The sequence below is a fragment of the Geotrypetes seraphini genome, chromosome 2, assembly GCF_902459505.1.
Source record: "Geotrypetes seraphini chromosome 2, aGeoSer1.1, whole genome shotgun sequence".
NCBI classification, from domain to species: Eukaryota; Metazoa; Chordata; class Amphibia; order Gymnophiona; family Dermophiidae; genus Geotrypetes; species Geotrypetes seraphini.
Window position 1 is genome coordinate 256,600,654 of NC_047085.1, and position 23,501 is coordinate 256,624,154.

General features: G+C 43.5%; 1 protein-coding gene across 1 annotated transcript in view; it reads right to left on the reverse strand.

The window, feature by feature from the left end:
- Positions 1-23,501, reverse strand: part of DMC1 (DNA meiotic recombinase 1) — a 398,321-nt gene that overhangs the window by 164,294 nt on the left and 210,526 nt on the right. The window contains exon 6 of the mRNA XM_033929441.1: positions 22,100-22,172. Coding sequence (XP_033785332.1) covers positions 22,100-22,172 — 73 coding nt within the window. The remainder of the gene's footprint in view (positions 1-22,099; positions 22,173-23,501) is intronic.

Here is a 23,501-nt window from a genome sequence, read left to right on the forward strand (position 1 = left end):
ATAAAATTCAACAGTATACCCATCTCCACCTGGAGCGGATCCAACTCTAAGAAACTTCAATGCTGTTTCTATTTCTTTTAAAGATATAGGATCTTCTAAACTTCCTTTTATATGATCCGGAATATTAGGTCCAAGAAAGGAATTTAAGAATGTTAATCCTTCTTGTTCTTTATTTTTATAAGAATTAGAAGTGTATAATTCTTTATAAAAATCAAGAAATTGTGTTATAATATCTTTTGTGCTGGTATGTGTGTTACCTTGTATATCTTTTATTGCAATAATCTTGGATTTTCTTTTCTTTGCTTTAAGAAAATTTGCTAATAATTTTCCCGCTTTATTTGAATTGCCATAATATTGTACTTGTTTATTAAAAATGTCTTTTCTCACATATTGAGAAGAAATCTCATTATATTTAACTTTTACTTTTAACAACTCTTGTAATGTATTGTTTTCCCATTTTTTAATTAATTTATTTTCTAATAATTTAATTTGTTTTTCCATATCTTCATATTGTTTTTTAAGTTGTTTTTTAATAAAAGCTGAATAAGAAATAATATTTCCTCTCATTGTTGCTTTCAAAGCATCCCATAAAATTTCTATATTAATGTCATCTGAAGAATTAAGTTGAAAGAATTCTTGCATTTTTACTTTAAGATCTTCTAAGAATTTTGAATCTGCTAATAAATCATTATTAAATCTCCATATTGAATTAAATTGATCAATATTATAATTCTTAAGGTTAATCCACACACCAGCATGATCTGAAATTATAATTGGATCTATAACTGCTTTTGATACACGCTGCGCTATGTTATTAGTTACAAATATATAATCAATTCTTGAAAAAGATTTATGGACCTGAGAACAAAAAGAATATTCTCGATCATTAAAATGAAGGATACGCCATATATCTATTAAATTACAAGATTGTATTAAATTATCTAGTCCTAAAGATTTTATGATTTTACTTGGTTTCTTGTCCACAATTGGATCCATTACAGCATTGAAATCTCCAGCTACTACTAAGTTAGAAGTAGCCAGTGGTAGTAATATCTGTTGAATTTGATTAAAAAACTCCATTTGGTTCGAATTAGGAGCATAAAGATTAAATAAATCCAGGGTTGTATTTCCCAGATCCATTTTAATATGTATCCATCTTCCTGAAGAGTCAGAATTTATTAATTTAAAATCAGCTTTGCATTTCTTATTTATTATTATCGCTACCCCTGCTTTCTTCCCTATTGCCGGTGAATAAAAACATTTTGATATCCATCCTTCTGTTAGCTTCCTAGATTCAGTGTCCGAAAGGTGTGTCTCTTGTAGGAAATAAATATCTGCGTTTTGCTTATGGAGAAAACCTAATAATTTTTTTCTTTTTATAGGATGATTTAAGCCATTGACATTAATTGAAAAAATTTTAATATCCATTTACTTTTGTAATTAAAATTTGACATGAAATCATATGATTATTATTTTCAGATATCCACACATTGTAATAATATATTTTCCCCATTCTCTTTCTTTCCCTCTACCCTCCCTCCCCTCCCAATATTAACTGTGTATGCTTGGCAACACGCATCTTAGGTCAGGTATCAAAACACTCCACAAAAGTCCATTTCCTGTTACGATTCAGATATAAGTCACAAATATATCAAATATTACTAAATAACATTAACAATCCATATAATATTTAAACATTTTGCTTTTTTTTTTCCAATGTTAAATTTAATCTTTTCAAATATTATTTTCTGTATCATTTTCATATTTTATAACTATTAGTATATCTTATTAATTCAAATAATATGAAAAATATTGTAAATTTTTTTTTTTTAAATTCATATATATCACCTTTATATTTTCTAATTCTATTTCTTTATAATATTTTTAAGTAATATATAAGTTTATGAATATATTCTAGATCCTTATATTTCTTTTAAACTTATATATTATATAATGAGATGTTTCATTTCTTTGGAAAATAAACAATGTTTCACATATGTGTGCTACTTGTACTATGTGATTTTTTTTTTCCCGTTCCAGAGCTTCCTTCCTTCATTATACAGAGTCATACCTCATTCATATAACATATTTCCTAGTTTCATTTTTAAGATATATCAAAGTTAAAAATGTGTCATTCCATTATCTTTATTCATCCAAGTAAATATTATTTTTTCTTCCTTTCTTCTTCTTCGTATTTTTTATATCCAGAGTATTATTCATTTCTTTTCAATAGTTTGTTAGTTCCGAATAAGTTCCGGTTCCAGCGACGATCTAATTTTAGTTTATTTTGTGATCTTTCATCCGATGTAATCCTTTATCCTTTATTATCAAGTCTAGTAGTTTATTTATTCATATTTATTCATAGTTCATCCGGTTTTAAGAGTTATTCTTTACATGTATTTCCTTTTGCAAGGACTTCTGGGATTTGTAGTTCCATTGAACCAGAGAAAGGATTTTTAATAGGTTTATTCTTCCTGTATTGTCTTCTGAGAAGTGGGTTATATATACATACATCTTCATTCATTCTTACATACATTCCATAGGAAGAAAGCTCTGGACCATGATTCAATCACATAATAGTATTTAGGATCTGCTCATTACATCATTTGTTACCGTGTTTCCCCGATGATAAGGCAAGGCCATCAAATAAGACAGCCCCCCCTTTTTAGAAAAAATTGTAAAATAAGGCACCCCCCCGCAAATAAGCCACCCCCCCCCCGCAAATAAGCCACCCACCGATACCTGCGCTTACCCGAATCGGGTGGTACGGTGGGTGACTCCGTGTGGTCCCTCCGTCTACCGCGGGGGTCGGCAACCCGCGGCTCCAGAGCCGCATGTGGCTCTTTTCCACCTTTGCCGTGGCTCCGGTAGTGTGTCACGCAGGAATGCAACTTACAAGTCCGGCGTCGCGGCGGGAAATAGCCATGCTGAGCAGTGAGCTCAGCACGTACACAGATGAAAGCTTTGCTTGCTGATTGGTCCGGCGGCCATGCCGCCGGACCAATCAGCAAGCAAGGCTTTCATCTGTGTAGTGCTGAGCTCACTGCTCAGCATGGCTATTTCCCGTCGCGACGCCGGACTTGTAAGTTGCATTCCTGAAAAAGAAATCATCCTGGCCGGGGTCGGTGTCATGCTCCGGAGATCTACAGCCTTCCTATCTCCCTCTCCCTTCTACCTGCTTCCGGCCACATCCCCTGCTCCGCGGCTCTCTTCGGCAACTCAGCAGCAGCGATCGACACAAGCTTCTGACGTCGGGGCCTACCCTCTGCGAGTCCCGCTTGTTTCAACTTCCTTTTTCCACAAAGGCGGGACTCGTAGAGGGAAGGCCTCGATGTCGGCAGCTTGTCTTGATCACCGCTGCTGACGAGTTGCTGAAGAGAGCCGCGGAGCAGGGGGATGTTGCCAGGTGCAGGTAGAAGGGAGAGGGCCAGATGCAGGACTCGTGGGTGAGGGAGGAGAAGAGAGAGGGGAGGGAAACAAAAGGAAATATTTCATACTGGGCTGGGCCGGAGTGGAGGGAGGGTGGAAAGACATTGAAAGGGTAAATAAGGCATCCCCCCGAAAATAAGCCCTAGAGCATATTTTGGCCTTCCAAAAAAAATAAGACAGTGTCTTACCATCGGGGAAACATGGTAGTATTAATATCAATAGTTAATTTATTTATTAACTTTCTAAAACCAATTAAGGGCTTATATCTCGTTTTTATATTTAAGTTCTTATTTATTATCTAATAAATATTATATTCTTCCTTGTTTAAAAACTATATTACTTTTATCTAAGATCTTGTATACTTATATGTTAATTTATCATTTGAAGAATCATTCCATTCTAGAATGTATAGTCTATCCATATTTCTAGTAAAAAGATCGTTGAAGGAATTTTTTGAACAGAGTCAATAACATTCTATACTGTTTTTCATCTGCTAAATACTTATTATATTCAATCAATAATTTCAAAAAATACCAGGTGATATTAGCTCTTCTTAATACAATGAAAAACATATCATTTCCCCTACCTGTTTATATTATAAGACATTCAAACTTGACATTCAAAATATTTGAATTATAATAAAATAAAGAAAATTAAGATGACATTGGCATTTCCTGGTTTAGTATATATTTTTGTAGCTCTTCAGCATTATCAAAGGTTAAAGTTTTGTTTGCTATGGTTACTTTCATATTTGCTGGGTATACAAGAACAAATTTTGCTCCCAGTTCACGTAGTTGTGGTCTCAAATCCAGCAGTTTCTTTCTTTTAATTGCTGTGCTTTTTGCAAAATCCGGGACAAAGTGAATACGGGCATCTTGATATTGTAAACCTTTATTCTGTTTTGCAAGATGAAAAATTTCCATAACCTGTTGGTGGCGTAGTAGTTTAAATATCAGTGGCCTCGGTCCTTGATGCTTTTCTGACCTCTTTGTTGGCACTCTATGTGCTCTTTCAATCTCTATGGGATATTTAGTTTGTAGAGGAAGTAGTTTTGGTAATAAGTTTTCTATAAAGGTCACCAGATTCCCCTTTTCTGCTCCTTCCGGTAAACCTATCAGACGAACATTGCTTCTTCTCTCACGATTCGAGTAATCCTCCAGTTCTTTAGTAAGTGTTTCAATTTTCTTTTTTTCAGTTTTTGTGTTGAGAATTTCTTCTTCCACAGTTATCATTCTTTCTTCTAAATCGTTAGATTTTAATTCGATTAGATCCATCTTTTTATTTAATCTTGAAACATCATCTGTTAATTCTGTAACTTTTTTGGTGAGAATTGAAAGCATTTGTTTTATTTCTTTAAGTTCTTTCATTACTTCTGGATCTGCTGTTTTGGATCCTGTCTCTTGTTCGGGCTTTGCTCTCTTGCTGCTTCCAGAGACTGCGAAGTCGTTTTTATTTTGCTTTCCTGACGCCATCGAGTTTATTTTTATCATAAATTTAATCTTAATTCTTCAAATTTTTGCGACTTTTTTATTCTTTCAAGGACTTTTTATACAGAGCTCTTCTGTTAACCGACCTCCTTCATGCATGTCCAAGCCACGCCCCCCCTAGGCCACAGCCGCTGTTCTTTGATCTCCCCTGCCCTAGAAAAATATTAGAACCCGGAGAAAAAGCAAAATCTGCACGCACAACCTGCAAGAACAACATGACAACAGACAGGGTGGGGTCCTTTACCGGTCTGGAGAGTCTAAAATAAAGAGAATTAGCAGGTAAGAACCTAATTTCTCCTTCTTTAGCAAACTCTCAAGACCGGTATAGGCTTCACAGATAAGACGTACCAAAGCAGTACCATTCATGGGTGGGACCCCCAAAGGGCCGACACCAGCACACGCTCACTGAACACCATGTCACGACGTGCCTGAACGTCCACATGGCAGTGTCTGAAAAGGAATGCAAAGAAGACCAAACTGCAGCCTTACAAATATCCACTGGAGGGACAAGAGAAGACAGCCCAAGAAGCTGCCTGACCCCGAGTGGAATGAGCTTTGAGAAATTCAGGAACAGGCTTTTTCTGAAGAAGGTAAGCAGAAACAATAGTTCCCTTGATCCAGCGCGCAATGGTAGCCTTGGAAGCGCCATCCTCCTTACGAGGACCCGCTAGAAGGACAAAGAGATGATCTGATTTCCTGGTCCTCTGCACAGAAGAGCGAAGGACCCAACAGAGATCCAACTTGCGCAACTGTTTCTGCTCAGAAGATTCTTCCCGACTACCCAACACCAGGAGGACCACTGACTGATTGACATGAAAAGGAGAAGCTACCTTTGGCAGAAAGGAAGAAACAGGTCACAACACAACCCACTCCCTAGAGAACTCCAGGACCTACAAGAGAAAGCCTGCAGCTCAGAAACACTTCAAGCAGAAGTAATAGCTACCAAGAAGACTGCTTTAAGGGTAAGGTCCTTCAACGAGCAGGAACCCAAAGGCTCAAAAGGTGGGCGCTCCAGCATGGACAAGACCAGATTATGATCCCAAGATGGAATAGATGGTCGCACGGGAGGCTTGAGCAATTTGGCCACCCATAAGAAGTGAACAACATCAGGAATGGTAGTCAAACGCTGACCTCGTAACAACCCACGAAAAGCTGACAAGGATGCAAGCTGAACCCCAAGAGAAGACCACTTCATGCACAGCACACCACTCCTCAAAGATACGCCAAACCCGCACATAAGCCCAAGAAGTGGAAAGTCTCCGGGACCCCAAGAGGGTTGAGATGACTATCTGATTACCCCTTCTTACCTAGACATTCCCTTTCATGAGCCAAGCCGTAAGACAAATGGGACCCGGATCGAACACTGGAATGGGACCCTGAGCCAGAAGGTCAGGTGAGAGCGGCAGAGGCAGAGGATCCGCCACCAGATGCTGCACCAGGTCCGCGTATCATGGGCGCCTGGGCCAATCCAGGGCCACCAGAATCACAAGGCCCGGATGATGAACAATGTGGAGAACTCTGCCCACTAATGGCCAAGGAGGGAACACATACAACAGACTCTCCGTTGGCCATGGTTGAACCTGAGCTTCAAGACCCTCGGCCTGACCATCTCTGCGACAACTGAAGAAGCAGGGAGTTTTGGCATTGACCCTCGTGGCTATCAGGTCCATGAGAGGCTGGGAGTTTTAGCATTAACACTCGTAAGAAAACTTTTACTTTGTCATCTTTCTATGCATGCACTTTGATATTTAATAAATATATTTCAACATAGCATTGACACTCGTGGCCATCAGGTCCATGAGGGGCTGACCCCAAGGTTGCACTATCAACTGAAAGGCCACGTGGCTTAGACACCAGTCTCCAGGATCTAGCACATAACGACTAATGAAGTCCACTTGAACATTCTCCACTCCTGCTACGTGGGAGGACGAGATATCCAGAAGACAAGACTCTGCAGAGTTGCCTCCTGCGCCACCAGAGTGCTCTTGTGGCTGTCATAGGCCACCACCGTGGCATTGTCTGAAAGGACCTGGACTGAAGGAGTGGTAGGCTACCAGCGCCAGACAGATGGCTCTGGTCTCTAGAACACTGATCAACCAGGACACCTCCTCCATGGACCAGGTGCCCCTAGCTGAGTGACCGAGACACTGAGGTCCCCAACCGAGGAGACTGGCATCCATGAGAAGTACCATCCACTGGGGCTGATCCAAATTCACCCCTTGCACTAGATGGGAGGTCTGGAGCCACTAACGAAGACTGCAGTGAGCCAAGCCCCTCAGAGAACAGGATGATCCATACTGTGCCTTTGGGATGACCACCTCTGAAGCAGAGCATACTGAAGAGGACGAATGTGGGCCCGAGTCCACCTCATCACGTCCAGGGAAGCTGCCATCAACCCCCAAGACTTGGAGGATATCTTGTGCCCGAGGACACTGGGACGCCATAAGAAGGTGAATCTGGGATTGCAATTTGCTTACCCGGGCCTCTGGGAGAAACATCTTCCCCAAGGAGGTGTCGAACAGAGCCCCAAGATACTTCAGGTGCTGAGAGGGGGCCAACTGGCTCTTGGCAAGATTGATAACCCATCCCAGCGACTGCAGGAACTCCACAACCTGAGCCTTGACCCGGGTGCTGTCCTGGAAAGACTGTGCTCGAATCAACCAGTCGTCCAGGTAGGGATGTTCTATAATGCCCTCTTTGCGTAACACTGCCGTGATGACCACCATAACCTTGGTGAACATCCGCGGCCATACCAAAAGGAAGCACATAGAACTGATAGTGCTGACCTAAGATCACAAAGCGAAGGAAGCGCTGATGGGAGGCTCGGATTGGAACTAGAGAACTGCACGGGAACGGGGACAACGGGAATCCCGCGGGACCCGCAGGGATCCCACGGGTTCCCCCTTTGGGTCACGGGGATCCCGTGGGGACTCCCCCTGGGGGATGTCCTTCGTGCTCTCGGGGATCCCGAGAGCTGACGTCGGAGGGAGGGCTTAAGCAAAGCCCTCCTTTCCTCCGACGTCAGCGCTGACATCGGGAAGACTTCCGGTCGGCTGTGTGCGGCAGGGCAGGTAGGGAGAAGGCAGTGGCGTACCAAAGCGGGGGGAGGTCCGCCCCGGGTGCAACCATGGGGGGGGAGTGTGCACAGCTGGGCAGGTCCCCTTACCTTTGTGGCGCTTCCCCCGATCGACCGACAACAGGCCCAGCCGACAAACCTCCCTGCCCTGTAGCCGTGAATCTAAATTACCTTCTTATAGCAGCTTCAATACTCCAGCTGCTGTAAGAAGGTAATTTAGATCGGCGGCTACAGGGCAGGGAAGTTTGTCCGACCGGGCCTGTTCTGTTGTCGGTCGGGTGGGGAAGCACCACAAAGGTAAGGGGCAGGGAGGGAAAAAGGGAGGACAGGTGGAGTGGAGAAGAAAAGACGCTTAAGGGAAATGGGTAAAACTGAGGGGGGAGAAGGACGTTGAAAGCACTGGGGAAGACAAAGAGGTGGAGAAGGACGCTGAGAGGACATGGGGAGGACAGGAGGGGGGAGAAGGACGCTGAAAGCACATGGGGAAGACAGAGGGGGGAGAAGGACCATGAAAGGACATGGGGAAGACAAAGGGGTGGAGAAGGATGCTCAAAGGACATGGGATGACGGGGGGGGAGAAGGATGCTGAAAGGACATGGGGAAAACAGGGGGGGAGGATGCTGAAAGGACATGGGGAAGACAGAGGGGGGGAAGGACGCTGAAAGGACATGGGGAAGACAAAGGGGTGGAGAAGGATGCTGAAAGGACATGGGGAGGACGGGAGGGGGGGAAGGACGCTGAAAGGACATGGGGAAGACAGGGGGGAGAAGGACACTGAAAGCACATGTGGAAGACAGAGGGGGGAGAAGGATACTGACAGGACATGGGGAAGATGGGGGAGAAGGACGCTGAAAGGAAATGGGGAAGAGAGAGTGGGGAGAAGACGCTGGCAGGGAAGAAGACAGAGAGCCAGACTATGGGGGGAGCGGAGGGAAGAAGATGGGTGCCAGACCAATTTGGAAGGGAGGAGAAAGGGAGAGGCACAGTAACAGAGTAAATGGAAGACGCAGAAAGAAGAGAGACAGTGGATGGAAGGAATTAAATGAGAACATGAGGAAAGCAGAAACCAGGCAACAAAGGTAGGAAAAAAATTCTTTTTTTTTTTTTTTTGCTTCAGGATAAAGTAGTATATTAGTTATGTTGATAAAAATTTATGAACGTTAGAGGCTCTGGTAGAAACCCGTTTACAAAGTATGTATTCTTCCCAATTAATATTTCCAAATTAATAAAGTCTTTTTGCTTATTTTTAAATGGGTTTCTACCAGAGCCTTTAATTCAGTAGCATAATTAACTGAAATAACTATTTCTGAAGTTTATAGGGACGGGCGGGGACGTAGTGGATTCCTCGCGGGGACGTGCGGGGACGGAGGGGATTCCTCGCAGGGACGGGTGGGGACAGAGGGATTCCTTTGCGGTGATGGGTGGGGACGGGTGGGAATCCTCACGGGGACGGGTGGGACTTTGGCGGGGATGGGTGAGGACGGGTGGGGTTTCTGTCCCCGCGCAACTCTCTAATTGGAACATGCAAGTAGGCTTCCAGCAGATTGAGAGGTTAAATACTCCCCTGGCTGAACCGCCAGGATCACAGACCAGTGTCGCCATGTGAAAAGACGGAAGTTTGAGAGCCCTGTTGACTCCTTTAAAATCTAAGATGGGCTGAAAGGTCCCCTCTTTCTTGGGCACCACAAAGTAAATCAAGTACCTGCCAGTGCAACACTCCTGAGGGGATACTGGAACTACTATTTTGAGATCTAGCAATCTTTGAAGGGTCTGGAGTGGGAGATTTCATAGCGACACCAGGAAATATTTCTTCACCGAAAGGGTGGTTGTTCATTGGAATGATCTTCCACTGCAGGTAATTGAGGCCAGCAGCGTGCTAGATTTTAAGAAAAAATGGGATAAGCATGTGGGATCACTTCAAGGAAGAACTTAGGGGGGTGGGTCATTAGAGTGGGCAGACTTGTTAGGCTGTGGCCCTTTTCTGCCATCATATTCTATGTTTCTATGTCTGGCGAAAAGCCTGTTTCTTTCACTCTGCCTGACAAAGAGAAGCTAGAAAATGATCTGACAGGGAGTGGGAAAACTCCAGAGCATAACTGTCCTGAATCACTTCCAAGACCCACTGATCAGATGTGATTTCTGCCCACTTTGGAGAAAAGTCACACAACCAGGCACCCACCGGAACCAGAGGGGGAGCCAGCAAGGAGTCATTGGGCAGGACGGGCCACGGGGGAACTGGCGGAGGGATTCCGAGCCCGATGGGCCCCTCAAGAGGACTGCATGCACTGGTAGAAACGACTCTGGGAAAACCCAGAAGATGGGAAGGGAGCAGCCCCATTCCCAGGGTGGTATCTGTGGAACTCCCGCAGACACCCCCAAGCAGTGCCACCCCTAACAGCCGGGCAGGCACGGGCTTCAGACAGGCAGGGCACTTTAGAGTCCATCAGAGTCTGAACCAACTTATCCAAATCCTCTCCAAACAAAGACCCCTGAAAGGGAAATTTAGTGAGCTTAGTCTTAGTCATCTGCCGACCGAGTGCGAAGCCACATGGTACGATGCGCAGTCACCCCAAAAGCCAAAGACTTGGCAGACATCCACACCAAGTCATAGAGGGCGTCCGAGAGGAAAGAGGCTGCCTTCTCAATCTTTGCCACCTCTTGATCCACCAAGGATAAGTCAGCAGACTCATGGTTAAGGACACGCTAGGCCCACCGAAACATGGCCCAAGCCACAAGCCCCCCCCCCCCCCCATATAGATGCCTGGACACCCAAGGCAGAGACATCAAAATTCTGCTTAAGAATGGTCTCCAATTTACACTCCTCAGAGTCCCGTAAGGCAGAACCGCCCTCTACAGGCACTGTATGCTGTTTAGCAATAGCTGAAACCTCTGCGTCCACCACTGGCGACTTCAAGGTAGCCCTATCCCCCTCCGGGATGGGATACAAACGAGCCATGGAGCATGCAAACCGAAACAGTGCCTCCGGCATATTCCACTGCACCAGGATAACATCCCCAATATCCTGATGCATAGGAAAAGAGCGGGACGCAGACCGGATCCCCCTAAGAAAAGGGGCCACCACACGCGGGGTCTCAGGTGGCGTCTGCTCAAAGCGCAACACTGAGGAGACCTGCTGAATCAGATCTGGGAGCTTGTCCCTCTTAAAAAGGTGCACCACAGACGCCTCCTCGCCAGTAGACAGAAAAGCCGAGGCCCCGCTACCAGTGGCCGTCCCCTTGAGAGGATCCTGGAGGTCTCTCCAAGGGTCCAGGTCCTCATCCAGGTCAACATGCTCCTCAGACCACAAGTCTTCGTCCAAGGCCACCTGTGGGCACTTGGACAAGAGAGGAGGAGGAGGGGGTGGTAAAGGGGTAGAAGGGGACAGAACCACAGGGGGTGTGGAGGGACACCCCCCCTGAGACAAACGCAGAACCCCGGCTGCCTGAAAATAAGCTCTGCACAAAGAAAAAATTAAATCTTGGGAAAAAACCCTGGCGGCTTCATGGGACTCGCCACAGCAAGGGGCCCAGCTGAAACCTACCCCTGTTTTTCCAAGACAGGGGGAAGGTCACCTGAGGCTGCAGAGAAAAGGGAGGGTCTTCCCAACATAAATGGTGGAGTTCCCGCTGAAAATAACCCCTCCACAGCCTGTAGTGGCTGGGAAGCCTGAACCATCCCAGCCGCTAAAACAGGCAAACCGGCATCAGCTATGAGGGAATCCCTAGCCGCTTTGGCGGTAAGGGAATCCTTTTTACCTTTACCGTCGGTGGCTGAGGAAATCCCTCTGTGGGCGGCAGGGGAAGCATGGGCTTCCCTGCTTTCAGCTGCCGACTCGTGAGGCACTTGCTGCAGGGAACCCTGGCCTCCGGTACCTGCTGCCGACCCACCGCTCCAGCCTGCACAGCGCTTGCACAGGCCACCTGCGAGTGCCTTGCATCTGGAGCAAAATGAGCACTTTTTCCCTTGTAAAGTGCTCATTGCTCCATATGCAATCTAGCTAAAGAAAAGTGCCAATTAGTTGAAAAATACATTAAATTTAAAGGGAAAGTAATCCTTCACACTGGCACTGCCTCAGGATTTTCTTTTTATTCACAGAACAGACAACACTGGCTCTCAAAGCAGTATGCCTTACCTGAATTGAGGGCAAGGCTTACTGCTGAGGCACCCCTAAAAAAATGTTAGGGAGGTGGAGGAAAGGGGAGGAGGAACCCAGCACGAGACGCGCCAGGTGTGACACCCCCCGAGGTCAGACGGACCCCCAAATAGGACCCACCCAAGCTCAATCTGGCACAAAAACGGGGACTAGGAGCCCTAAACAAATTACAACAGCCCTAACCAAAGGAGATGGGTACAACTCACTCATACTTGCTGTTGAGACTAAGAAAAGACTGAAGGAGATAGGGGGAGTCACCTATTATGTACTATTCCAAAGTTTTGTCTCAGTCTCCATCAGCTGGTCATGATGAGATATTATTCATCTGTGAAGCCTATATCGATCTGGAGAGTTTACTAAAGAATAAGCTTTTAAATATTCTTATTATTCTTTCTTGCCACTCATCTCCCATCCTTTCACATAGCATCAGACATTGTAGTATGTTTCACCAATAAGCTGCATCAGGGGAATGTCATTCTGCAATCAAAAAGAGCCTTTTCAAAACATCTCATTTAAAAACATTCAAAAATAACTTATTGCAAAGCTTTCAAAAACTTACATCTTCTACTCTGGTTCTGGAGCCATCCTTCCAGCTTGCTTATGGCTCTACTCAAAATGGCTGCAGCATCTTTCACTATATATATATTATATATAAATTGTAACAAGAGCTGTAGTGCTAAGAAGCCCAAGCTGCCTATATTTACCGACAAGGACAGAACCCTGACCTATATTCTCTTTACCAAAATGAGGACAGTGTGTCATTTGATAAAAGGGAAGAAGGGGGAGTAAAATCCATGAAGTTTTCAGGCTCTGGCAGAAAAGGGATATCTCATAGTAAACCTGTAACTCAAGTTTCCCAAGGGAAGGTAAAAAGAGTGAGACCTTTGCTATTAGAAACAAGCAGCAATGCCAAACGTAGTGTTGACACACCTGGTAGAAGAGGGAAGTCCTTACAACAAGCTGCATAACACGCCCTAGAGAAGGAACTTAAAAACAGGCAGAAGTATTTTCAAAGGGGGAGCTGGAAGACTTGGAATAGTATGGGAGCTTTCTCAGAGTGCTCAAAGGCTATGGATCAGAACTCAGATGATTGGGAAGGCACCTCACCTGCAGCCAGTTCAAACCCAAATGCAACTATGGACTGGGAGAACAGCACATCAAGCCTAGAGGAGGTAGAGCTACTGATGGGCAACACTGTGGGGATCAGTGGTCAAGTCAGATTAAAAGACTCCTTTATATTGTGCCACAGAAGTTGCAAGGAAAGGGTGTGTTTGCTGTACAGAAAGCCTCACAGCGTTTTCAGCTAGTTAAGCTTAATGGAAGAGTGTGTGTGGGGGTGGGGGATGGAACATAAGGTAAAGAGCCTGCCAGAAACTGCTTTTTTTGTGCGTTCAAAATTTTTATTGGTATATATTAACAAAATACAAAAAAGAAAAATAATATAAACACAAACAGCATCAACAGCAGGGATAAGACAAATGTCCAATGTCTGAGCAATAGAGAGAAATTCCATACATCAATGGTATACAATAGGCAAGGTTAGGAAACAGTATACAGAAGAAATGAAGATGTCAGCAGGAGATACAGCAGATAATATACTTCATTAAAATAGATATAATGAGCAAGTGTAAAACAGATAATGGCAAGGTAGAATAAAGAACGAGCCAATGGCGGTAGTATACAATAATTATCAAGTAAAATAGCGCCCAGATCAATTATTGCGTGCAGTACAGAACTCTCATGAAACTTGGCCTTAGAACCAAACTTTTCAGCATGAATACATTCATATTTAAAAATAAGAGAAAAATTAGCCCATCATGCAGTGTAAGAGACTGAATTTAATGATTTCCAATTTGATAGGATTTCTTTGAGTGAAATCGTAATTAATCCTCTTCGTTAAAGAGCCTGCGGTACAGTGAGGGGGGAAGAAAGTGCTCCAGTTCCAAACATGATAATAGCAAAGGATAATGGATGATGTACATATATGTAATACTGTTGCTATTGTCTTCCAAACTTGACTTCAGGAGGTCTGCAACATAGTGCAGTCAAAGAACATATGTTTAAGCGAGGCCTCGTTCATATTGCAAGACCAGCATACGTCAGTTTAGCAAGCCTATGAAGTGTCCAAAAAGCTCTATTCATGATGAAGTAGGCAGTTTGTATCGTGGAAGAAGAGTGGAACGATTTAATAGTGGAGATCCAAGAATCAATCCATATGTCATCAGTAAATGTCATGTTTAACTCCTTGTGCCATACTTCACACAGAGGGGAGTTAGATACATATTTGTGAAGAACCTTGTACCATTGAGAGGCTTCATGTCACTTGAAGACAATTCTGTCACAGAGATATTAAAAAGGGGCGTAACTCATGACAATACTTAGGCAGTACATCCTTTTTAACAGAATGGGTGAGCTGGAGCCAGCGAAAAAATTGGGATGGAGGAAGTTTATAGGTTCTGCAGATTTTGTCATAAGTGTACCAATGCTGACCATCAAATAATTGTCCAATGTGCCAAAGACCGCAGCTTTGCCATGACTTTCATGATACCAGGATGTTTTGTATTCGGACTTTAGGATTATTCCATAGGGGGGCTAATAAGGAATTTTCCCATTTGGCATCTGAAAAACCATCCACTTCTCTTATAGCTTGTACAGTAGACATAATAATAGGATGCTCAGTCAATGTAGACAGGTTACACATTGAAGGAAGATATCTCAACTACATCGGGCAGGGATTAATTTCAACTAAGTGCCATGGTGGTATTAACATAGAAACATAGAAATAGACGGCAGTTAAGGGCCACGGCCCATCAAGTCTGCCCACTCCAGTGACCCTCCCTATCTATCTTTGCGGATAGATCCCACATGTCTATCCCATCTGGCCTTAAAATCCGGCACACTGCTGGCCTCAATAACCTGAAGTGGAAGACTATTCCAGCGATCAACCACCCTTTCAGCGAAGAAGAACTTCCTAGTGTCACTGTGCAGTTTCCCGCCCCTGATTTTCCACGAATGCCCCCTTGTTGCCGCGGGACCCTTGAAGAAGATGTCTTCTTCCACCTTGATGCGGCCCGTGAGATATTTGAATGTCTCGATCATATCTCCCCTCTCTCGACGTTCCTCGAGTGAGTAGAGCTTCAATTTCCCCAACCGCTCCTCGTATGGGAGCTCCTTGAGTCCCGAGACCATCCTGGTGGCCATTCTCTGGACCGATTCCAGTCTCAGCACATCCTTGCGGTAATGCGGCCTCCAGAATTGCACACAGTACTCCAGGTGCGGTCTCACCATGGATCTATACAGTGGCATAATGGCATAATGAACTCTCATTTTCAGTATAATACCATTTAGCCCCATGCCGCAATATAAAAGCCATATGATAGTCAAGTAGACTCGGAAAACAGACTCCACCATTACTTTTGGTACATTTAAGCTTGTGGAGACTAATCCAAGGAGTTTTATTAACCCAGAGAAAATTTACCAAGAGATTCTCCATTTATTTATATGTATGTCGTGGAAACAGACAGGGGACAGGGAATCATACTAAGAACAGATATGATTATAGGAGTCACCACCATTTTAATACTGTCAAGGCGGCCCTACCAGGACAATTTAAGTGGGGTCCATTGGACTGTAAGGCATTTGATTTTTTCCAAAAGATATTTGACATTAAAGTTGACAGTATCTTCCAAGGAAGGACCAAAGTACATGCCTAGATATTTGATCTTGTTAGGCAACCAAAGAAAGCCCATCTTTTTGATGTCTTCGCAACCTCAAGACAATTTAGAGGCATGATCTCGGATTTTGTCAGATTCAGTTTATAACCTGAGACATTAGAGAAATCTTCTATGACTTCCAGAATCTGAGGTACAGATGATGAAAAAGTATAGCCGAGTACATTATCTGCATAAGCGGACAATTTCACTTCAACGTCAGCTCTGCGATATCCAGTAATATTCTTATTGGTTCTCAATGCAATCAACAGGGGTTCCATGGCGATGTTAAACAATAATGGGGATAGTGGGCACCCCTGGTGGGTGCCTCTAGCCGGTAGGAATGGTAGAGAGTAGAGATTGTTAATATAGATTTTTGTCGACTGGTTAGAATAAAGCACCTTCATCATTGATATGAAGTAAGGCGGGAAAAAGTACCAATGTAAACTTGAAATATATAAAACCACTCAAGGCGGTCAAATGTCTTCTCTGCATCATTTGAGTTGGAAGTATGCCAGATTGATGAATAATATTTGCAAAAAGTCTTGTATTGTCACTAGATAGGCGACCAGTCATAAAACCTGTCTGGTCAGGGGCGGTGAGGTCATTCAATATTGGATGTAGTCTAAAAGCTATAATTTTCGCAAAGATCTTGGCATCAGTGTTGATCAGCGATAGGGGCTATAGTTCTTAACATTCATGGCATCTTTTCCAGGTTTGAGAAGAACTATAATGGTTGCCTCCATGAAAGATCCTTCACCCTGGCCATTTTGAATGAGATCTAAATAAAGGTCAAGGAGATAAGGAAGGAGACGTGGCATAAACGCTTGGCAGAATTCAGTATTTAGCCCATCGGGACCTGGTGCCTATTTTTGGCCAGGGAATGAATTGCAGTAGAGATGTCAGAGACAGATATTGGTTGGGCAAGGGTTTTAATATGATCCTCAGTTAGTGTGTCATGTGGTAAGGTCTCCAGAAACGTCTTAGCTGATTCGGTGTCATCAAGGTCTGAAGAATATAAGTCATAGTAGAATTTTTTAAATAAACATAAAATAGAAACATCAGTAGTAGAAGAGCCATCAGGTGTATTTAGGGCAGCTACATAAGTCTTGGTAGATTTTCCTTTTAAATATTGGGCCAGAGTGTCCACAACGATTGTTCTCTAGATAGTAAGTGGCATTCTTCAACAACAGCTGATGAGAAGCTACTTGACTAGTGAGCAGGCTATGCTGTACCCTGAGAGCACGAATATTAGATAGTATAGTAAAATCACCTGAAGATTGAATATGATCTCTTTCCAGTTGTTTAATACAATCTTCTAAGTCTTCGACCTTCTTCAATTTCTGTTTCCGACAAAAAGCTGAGAATGATATAATTCAGCCTCCTATGATCGCCTTAAAAGCATCCCAGGTATTCACAACATTTGTATCACTGATCTTATTATTGAAGAAATCATCAATCGCAGTATTGATATACATAGTAACTTACATAACATAGTAGATGATGGCAGATAAAGACCCGAATGGTCCATCCAGTCTGCCCAACCTGATTCAATTTAAATTTTTTCTTCTTAGCTATTTCTGGGCAAGAATCCAAAGCTCTACCCGGTACTGTGCTTGGGTTCCTACTGCTAAAATCTCCATTAAAACTGACTCCAGCCCATCTACACCCTCCCAGCCATTGAAGCCCTCCCCAGCCCATCCTCCCCCAAAAGGCCATATACAGTTGGTCTACAAAGTCCGGTTCTTGTAAGAGTGATCCATTGAACCTCCATTGTTTCTGACATCTAGAGCTAGACAAATTATGTAGGCATAGTGTTGTTGCCGCATGGTCTGATATTGTAATTCCTTCAATCTTGGAGGATTCCACAAAAGTGGATAGCGATGTGCTAATCAAGAAAAAAAATCGATGCGTGAATACGTAGCATGAGGCGTGGAGTAAAAGGAAAAGGATTGATCCTGAGGGTGCTATAACTGTCATGGGTCAGTCAGATCAAAATTAGCAATCAGGTCCTGATGTTTATACCATGATCTAGATTTTTATATGGGGTATGTGATTAACTATCTACGCCAGGATCTTGGATCATGTTGAAATCGCCCCCCCAAGATGAAATAATAGTCTTCAGCAGACAATAAGTGATCAGAGATGGCATCAAAAAAACCTGGGTTGGAGGAAGTGATATCATCTAACAGGGAGCACTAAAGGAGGACAAAGCAATCGCCGACAAACTGAACACATTTTTTTGCATCTGTATTTACCGAAGATATACACAGCATACCAGAACCCATCAGGCTATATGCTGGAAATGAAGACGGAAAGCTGACAGGATTGATGGTCAGTCTAGAGGAGGTGTGTAGGCAGATTAATAGACTTAAGAGCGATAAATCCCCGGGACCGGATGGCATCCATCCGAGGGTCATCAAGGAACTGAAAGGGACCATAGCTGAACTGCTTCAACTAATAGCCAATCTGTCGATCAAATCGGGAAAGATTCCGGAAGACTGGAAGGTGGCGAATGTTATGCCGATCTTCAAGAAAGGTTCGAGGGGAGATCCAGGAAACTATTGACCGGTGAGTCTGACCTCGGTACCGGGAAAGATGGTAGAGTCGTTGATAAAGGACCACATCATTGATCACCTTGACGGACACGGGCTGAGGACCAGTCAGCACGGTTTTAGCAAAGGCAGATCATGTTTGATGAACTTGCTACACTACTTTGAGGGAGTAAACAGACAGATAGACAAAGGCATTTGACAAGGTTCCACATGAACGACTACTTCGGAAAATTGCGAACCATGGAAATGAGGGTGAAATACTCACGTGGATTAAAAACTGGCTGGAAAATAGTAAACAGAGAGTGGGGGTAAATGGACAATACACGGACTGGAAGAGCATCACCAGTGGGGTGCCACAGGGCCCGGTGCTTGGACCCGTGCTCTTCAACATCTTTATACATGATCTGGACATTGGTACGAGTGAGGTGATTAAATTTGTGGATGACACAAAGTTATTCAGAGTAGTGAAGGCACAGGGGGATTGCAAAGATCTGCAGCGTGACATAATCAGGCTCGAAGAATGGGCATCAACATGGCAGATGAGATTCAACATGGATAAGTGTAAAGTGATGCATGTCGGTAACAAAAATCTCATGCACGAATACAGGATGTCTGGGGCAGTACTTGGAGAGACCTCCCAGGACAGAGACTTGGGAGTTCTGATCGACAAGTCGATGAAGCCGTCCACGCAATGTGCGGCAGCGGCAAAAAAAAATGCTAGGAATGATAAAGAAGGGGATCATGAACAGATCGGAGAAAGTTATCATGCCGCTGTACCGAGCCATGGTGCTCCCTCACCTGGAGTACTGCGTACATCACTGGTCGCCATACATGAAGAAGGACACGGTACTACTCGAAAGGGTCCAGAGAAGAGCGACTAAGATGGTTAAGGGGCTGGAGGAGTTGCCACACAGTAAAAGATTACAGAAACTGGGCCTCTTCTCCCTCGAACAGAGGAGATTGAGAGGGGACATGATCGAAACATTCAAGGTACTGAAGGGAATAGACTTACGTTAGATAGACAGGTACGTTAGATAGATTGTGAGCCCACCGGGACAGAGAGGGAAAATGCTTAAGTACCTGATTGTAAAACCGCTTAGATAACCTTGATAGGCGGTATATAAAATCCTAATAAAACTTGAAAAAACTTAAACTTAGCAGATAAGGACAGGTTGTTCAGCCTCTCCAAGGTAGGGAAAACGAGAGGGAACTCTCTAAAATTGAAAGGGGATAGATTCCTTACGAACGTAAGGAAGTTCTTCTTCACCGAGTGGTAGAAAGCTGGAACGCTCTTCCAGAGTCTGTCAAAGGGGGAAAACACCCTCCAAGGATTCAAGACAAAGTTAGACAAGTTCCTGCTGAACCAGAACGTACGCAGGTAAGGCTAGTCTCAGTTAGGGCGCTAGTCTTTGACCAGAGGGCCGCCGCGTGAGCGGACTGCTGGGCACGATGGACCAGCAGCGGCAATTATTATGTTCTTATGGACGCTTGATTTTTAAGCTCTGCATGCCCTTCGAGTATTTGTGCTGAGTCCTCCTGGTATCGCTTACTTTTTTGCTACTCGTGGGGGAAGTTTTGCTGGAGGAAGCTGTGCCCTTTTGGATTTGGTAGCGGATGGCTCAATCCACATGGAAGACTTGTGCGATTTCGCTTTTGGTCCGGTGGGGCCTGCTGCGGTGAAAGTTATGCCAAATCCTGAAAGTGAAACTACGCCGTCGTTTTCTCGGGCGGTGGACAAGGAGGAGAGTGCATTGCCTATATTGGTGGATACGCTGGTTGAGGTGCGAGCGATGTTCGCTGACCTTCGCCAAGAAATGAAGGAGTTCCGTGGGGACTTTACTACTCTCGCTACTGACTTGCGTGGAGAAATGGCGGCACTGGGGTTGCATGTGAGTGAAATAGAGACCCAGGTTGATGAGCACCATGTAGTGCTTGGACAAATGGATACCCGCTGCAAGTTGCACTCTCAGCAGGCTTTTATTTTTGATAAGCTGGAAGATCTTGAAAATAGGAGCTGCCATGCTAATTTGCAGATCAGAGGGCTCCCGGAAGTGGCGGAATATAAGGACTGTGAGAGGGTGGTGCAGCAGATCGTCGGTGTGCTGTTTGCTCGGGCTACGAATGAGGGACCTCTTTTACCAATGGCGATTGAGAGAGCACAGAGCTTTGGCGGCTAAAAGAGGCAACAAGCCCAGAGATATTATTGTGCGCTTTAGAGTTCAAGGTGAAGGAAATAATTTATCATAAGTCTAGAAGCTTGAAGGAACTTAAATGGGATTCTTTTGACCTGGAAATCTATCAAGACCTGTTGGCAGTTACTTTGCGCCGTAGGGCAGAACTGAAACCCTTGCTACGGTATCTTAATGAGAAAAATATTCATTTTGCACAAATGCTTTTTTCTTGTTCTCTTCATGATAAACAGGTTTTTAATACTTATTTAATAGACAGTAAAGTAATAAAAACCTGTCTTTCCCTACAGATCCCACAAATAAGTAGATCCCTGGTTATCTGATAGAAAACAGAAGGTAGGGTAGGGTATGATTCAATGGTCATTTTTCTCAATGGAGGAGAGTAAACAGTGGAGTGTCGCATGCAGATTGTGAAAAATTCCAGGCAAACCTTAGGAAATTGGAAGACTGGGTGTCCAAGTGGCAGATGAAATTTAATGTGTAAAAATGCAAAATGATTCACATTGGAAAGAATAACTCAAATCACAGTTACCGGATGCTAGGGTCCACCTTGGGGGTTAGCATCCAAGAATGCTAGGAATTATTTAAAAAGAGATGGTCAGCAAGATTAAGAATGTTATAATGCCCCTGTATCACTCCATGGTGGAACCTTATCTGGAGTATTGCGTTCAGTTCTGGTCTCCTTATCTCAAGAAAGATATAGCGGCACTAGAAAAAGTACAAAGAAGAGTGACCAAGATGATAAAAGGGATGGAACTCCTCTCGTATGAGGAAAGACTAAAAAGGTTAGGGCTCTTCAGCTTGAAAGAGAGACGGCTTAGGGGAGATATGATTGAAGTCTACAAAATCCTGAGTGGAGCAGAACAGGTACAAGTGGATTGATTTTTCACGCCATCAAAAATTACAAAGACTAGGGACACTCAAAGTTACAGGGAAATACTTTTAAAACCAATAGGAGGAAATATTTTTTCACTGAGAGAATAGTTAAGCTCTGGAACGCATTGCCAGAGCCTATAGATAAGAGTGGATAGCACAGCCAGTTTTAAGAAAGGTGTGGACAATTTCCTGGAGGAAAAGTCCATAGTCTGTTATTGAGAAAAACATGGAGGAAGTCACTGCTTGCCCTGGATTGGTAGCATGGAATGTTGCTACTCCTTGGGTTTTGGCCAGGTACTAAGGACCTGGATTGGCCACCATGAGAATGGGCTGCTGGGCTTGATGGACTGTTGGTCTGACCCAGTACTGCTATTCTTATGTTCTTAATGGCCACTACTGTTTATTCAAATTCTTCAGTTATATGATTGCATAGTCTTCCTCTTATTGACAGTTCAAAACTATTTTTCTTTAGGGGTAGCTTTCCAATCATTTTCCCCACCTCTGAAAGATACTAACCTAATGCTGTGAATTTGTTTTTATTCTCTTTGCTTTCTTCCATCTATGCTAAAAGCTCACTTTTATCCCCTTCAGCTACACAGCATTTCACAGAGTCCAAAAGGATGCAAAGTGTTTTCTGTATCTATGAAGATAACTTTCCCTCCTGTGTATCCATTAGCTCCTGGAAGCTGGGCTGTTACTGAAGAGAAAAAAAGTCAAATTTAGCTGCAAGTTAAACAAGAAAAAGAAAAGACAACAACTTACAAGCATGTCTGACATTCAGCTACTACTGTTCTTATCATTCTTTTCACTCTACATGGGTGAACATCAACTTATTCAAAGGTTATAAAGAAAAGGATTAAAAAGCAAAGGAAGAACAAGAGAAAACAAGATTTTATTCCCATGTTTTCACTCAGGGTGATTTTGATAATGCCCGTGGTTCTTGCAGGCCCATAGGTACTTTCTAACCACAAGCATGAAACCTCATTTTCAAATTGAAACTCCATACAGAGTAGGAACGTGCAGGTAGAAATTTTTTTATTTCATTTTGGGTTTTTTTTCAAATTTTTATTGTTACATTTTGTTTTGAAATATCAGTTATAGAAAGTGGGTAGAACTAGACAAGGGCTTGCCCTTTAACCCCCCTCTCCCCTCCCCTTTGCTACTCGTGCTTAATATGAACAGCCTACATATGCAATTCTAATTATCGCAAGACCTCAAACACCCAAAACATTACTCGTATAATTTTTCATGGCCTTGCTGGGGTTAGATATCATCGGTCTTTGCGTGAATGTTTTATTCAATGTGGGCACAATTGCTTTTTATTTATTTTTATGCGGTGAGCTACTGTATTTAAGAAGAGCACTTAGGGCTGGAAAGATAAGTGCTTTTCTCAAATACAGTAGCTCATAAAACATTCACGCAAAGACCGATGATGATTGCAGTACATTTGATTTTGAGAAAAGTGAAGCCAAAATCAAAGAAGGTGTTTTTGTTGGAACCAAAATCTGTGAACTGATCCTTGGTGATGCATTCAAACAGAAGCTAAACTCAACTGAATCAGCAGCATGGGAAGCACTTGTGCTGATTGTTCAGAATTTTCTTGGCAATCACAGATCAGAGAATTATGCTGAGCTTGTGCTAACAACATATCAGCTAATGGATGCCAGAATGTCACTTAAAATGCACTTCTTACATCCTCACCTCGACTTCTTTCCACCCAATCTTGATGATGTCAGCGATGAGCATGGGAAAAGATTTCAAGATATCAAGGTGATGGAAAGCAAATACCAGGGAAAAGTTCAATCCCAGTATGACAGGAGACTATTGTTGGTTCTTGCAAAGAGAGACAAATGTACAGTACAAGCATAAAAGCGTCTCAAACATTTCTGAACATGCTGACCTCACTTTTGTGAGAGTTAAGAGAGGTGTAAATATATGCTGTAACATGTCTCCTTATTGTCTTTGTGTTTGTTTTCAGAGTAAACTCCTTAACACAAGTTTGGTGGGACACAGATCATACAATATT